This window comes from Cebus imitator, unplaced genomic scaffold (assembly GCF_001604975.1).
Source record: "Cebus imitator isolate Cc_AM_T3 unplaced genomic scaffold, Cebus_imitator-1.0 Scaffold497, whole genome shotgun sequence".
In the NCBI taxonomy this organism is placed as follows: domain Eukaryota; kingdom Metazoa; phylum Chordata; class Mammalia; order Primates; family Cebidae; genus Cebus; species Cebus imitator.
Genome location: NW_016107812.1, coordinates 681,042 through 684,231, shown reverse-complemented (window position 1 = coordinate 684,231; position 3,190 = coordinate 681,042). Strand labels below are relative to the sequence as shown.

General features: G+C 61.7%; 1 protein-coding gene across 1 annotated transcript in view; it reads right to left on the bottom strand.

The window, feature by feature from the left end:
* Window positions 1–3,190, bottom strand: part of NOC4L (nucleolar complex associated 4 homolog) — a 9,509-nt gene that overhangs the window by 5,347 nt on the left and 972 nt on the right. Inside the window, exons 3-9 of the mRNA XM_017513620.2 lie at window positions 2,630–2,736; window positions 1,502–1,609; window positions 1,112–1,261; window positions 919–1,018; window positions 792–826; window positions 234–284; window positions 19–155 (exon numbers count right to left, since the gene is read on the bottom strand). Of these exons, the coding sequence (XP_017369109.1) occupies window positions 19–155; window positions 234–284; window positions 792–826; window positions 919–1,018; window positions 1,112–1,261; window positions 1,502–1,609; window positions 2,630–2,736 (688 nt within the window). The remainder of the gene's footprint in view (window positions 1–18; window positions 156–233; window positions 285–791; window positions 827–918; window positions 1,019–1,111; window positions 1,262–1,501; window positions 1,610–2,629; window positions 2,737–3,190) is intronic.

Genomic DNA, 3,190 nt, shown 5'->3' with positions numbered 1-3,190 from the left:
GGAGGCGCTGTTCCCCACGTGTGAGCAAGGCGCCCGCACTCACCCAGGTCGCAGGCACGAGTGAGGAAGTCAATCATGAGCGTGGGCTGTGCCAGCTGCGGCAGGATGGCATCATGCACGATCACCAGCACCTTCTTGTAGAGGCTGAGGGGCAGCTGGGCGAGGGCAGGCAGGGCAGGGTGAGGCTCCCCCTTGGGAAGAGTGGGCACCGCCCTGCCCGCCACCCGGCCTACCTTGTGCTTGAGGAAGTTGAGCCACATGGCCTGGAAAGCCTTCCTGTGCTCCTGCAACGGGGTCCAGGCCTCACTTGCCGCCCCCCACCCCAGACCCAGGGCCCAAGCGGCTGCCAGGGTCCCCCAGAGCCCAGCCCCGAGATCCAGCACAGGCCCGGTCGCCTTTTCTGACCCCGCCTTCCCCTTCCTGTCACAGGCTCAGAAGCTCTCATCTCCGGGTGCAAGTCAGGAGCACCTGGCCCTCGAGGCTGGGGTCTCAGAACAGCCAGGAAAGCAGCCTTGGAAGACGAGGGCCAAGGGGGGGCTGCAGCCACACAGCCCACAGGGGCCACAAGTGGCACCAGAGGCTCCAGACCCCGAGAGGTGACAGGCCTCTGACCTGAGGGAGACCCCTCCCACGCTTCTTTGTCAGTGAGCCGGCGGCCGTGCGAGCTGCCACCTGTGCCCTGGGGGTTTTCTCAGGTGAAGAAGTTGGCAGCGGGCCTCGTCGGGGCCTCACACACGCCCCATACACACCCCCAAGCCCAGAGGGTACCTGGCCCTCCAGAAGCAACTGACCTTCAGGTGAGCGACCTTCCAGGTGTCTGACAGCTCTGCAAGGAAAGCGAGAGCCAGGCGTCACCTGACCCGCAGGGGAGGCAGACGAAGGCCCAGCCGTGGCCGCCCCAGCCCTCAGGACACTCACCCGTGCGCTTCACGTAGAAGCTGGAGGCGGTGGGCTCCTGGCGGGGCAGGCTCACGGCGGACAGCAGCGTGAAGGCGTTGTTCCAGAAGGCGGGGGGCACCTGCGGAGCCAGGGCTGAGTGTCTGGACGCCACCCTGGTCCCTGCCTCCTCAAGGCACCAGCATGACGCTGGCTACAGGACCTGGCTGCTCACCTCGGGGTACTGACCAGTGACCCGGGCCACGGTGTCCACAGCTGCCCGCATGGTGTGGTAGCGGATGTCATCATGGTCCAGGTACTCCCGGAACTGGGACAGGAGCAGGCTTTGGTCCTCCTCAGGAGACAGCAGGCCTCCCACCACCAGCTGGAGGTAAGGAACAGTGAAGAGCCCGGTCCAGCACAGGCCAGCATGGGCCAAGCAGGTGGCCCTGCCCCGCTGAGCCCCCCCACCCAGGCTCCTCCTGGCTAGGTGGGCCAGGAGAGACACCTCCACGCATAGGAGCCCCAAGAGGATCCCAGCTCAGCGCAGCAGGCCCCGCCCCGACAACAGGGCCATCCTGGGCTCTGGCCAGCCAGGTCCTCTGGGAATCCCGCAAGGCCTCACCTTGAAGAGGTCTTGGGGGAACAGGTAGTTGCCTTCCCACTTGGGCTTCTCCAGCGGGTGCACTCCTTCCAGCTGCACGAACTTCATGAGTGTGCCCAAGGCCAGCTCCTGGGAAGGGAGCAGTGCAGAGGGGCTATAATGCCCCCACCCACAGATGGGCCCAGAGCTCAGCCCAGTCAGGGAGGCCTTCACACCCAGGTCCAGCCCTGAGGAACAGGGGGCCCGGCCTTCTTTTGCTCCACACACCACCAGACGCCACTCTAGGCTTCCACGTCCCACCCCTGACGTGGGGACAAGATCCTGAGGAAAAGACAGTCTGGCCGGGGAAGGACACACAGGCCAGGTCTGCTTTAGGAGCCACTGGACTGCTCTCTGGTCACCTGTGTCATGGCAATACCACTGTGACCCTCGGGAACCGCTGTGAAAACACAGGCATGTGACACCAGCATGGTGTCGGGCAGAAGGAGCCACACATCCTGTGATACCCTCACGAGGAGCATCTAGAGAAAGCAAACCCACTGATGCAGAAAGTAAATTAGTGGTTGCCCAGGGCTGGGTGTGGAATGAGTGGGACATGCGAGTGATAATTGGCACGGGATTTCCTTTGGGGCGATGACAACGTTCTGGACAGTGGTGACCAGTGCACACCTCTGTGAACACAGTAACATGCTATGCATGAGTTATTTCTCAGTACAGCTTTTAAGAAAGCTCGTAACTCGTTCTCGCGGCTGCAGACCAGTGTGGGCTAAGCAAACACATCTGCGGCCCGGACTGGCATCAGGCTTGGCGTGTGTGCTCTACGCAAACACACAGATCCCCGGTGATGCCACTAGAGGCGAAAACAGGCTCTGACTCTTCTCCTTCAATATTCAGCATGGGGCTCGACAGCCATGCTTCTGAACCGGACACAGGGCGATACTCCCATGAACTGAACTGAACGCCCACAAGGTGACACTCCCATGAACCGGGAGACAAAAGGAGGCTGCCCACCAGAACACTGGTCAAAGGAAGGAAGCAGCTTCCCTGGACAACTGTGGGAGCCCCAGACCACTGCTCTGTGGACAACCTGGGCGGGGGGTACAAAGAATGGACAAGGATGAGGCCAGCCCAATGATCCCAAAGACCCACCTTGACCTGAAAGGAGGGGTGCCCCAGGAGCTCCCCCAGGCGGTTGCAGCAGCTGTGATAACGGTGTCTCATCCACACCTTGTACTTGCGCATGGCTCCCCTGGACCCTGCAGACAGCTAGGGTGGTCAGCCCCCATGAGGCCCACATATGCCAGCCGAGGCCCAGCCCAAGGCCCCAGGCCTGGCCCCACCCCCGCCCCATCTTCTACTCACCCTCCACAGGTCACTATGGCCCCCAGACCTGTGCTGAGACTAACACACGCCCTGAGCCCTGCAAACAGGAAGAGCAGCAGCTCCTACCCCAGGACTGCCCCAGCCAAGCTGCCAGGAGCAGGATCCCCACCCCCCGCTTTACTCCAAGACCTGAAGTCCCCAGAATGGGAACCTAAAGCTCCGATTTTAAGTGACACTATCAGCATCAATCAACATCAAATTAGGCCCGGCACAGTGGCTCAAGCCTGTAATCCCAGCACTTTGGGAGGCCGAGGCGGGTGGATCACGAGGTCAAGAGATCGAGACCACCCTGGTCAACATGGTGAAACCTCGTCTCTACTAAAAATA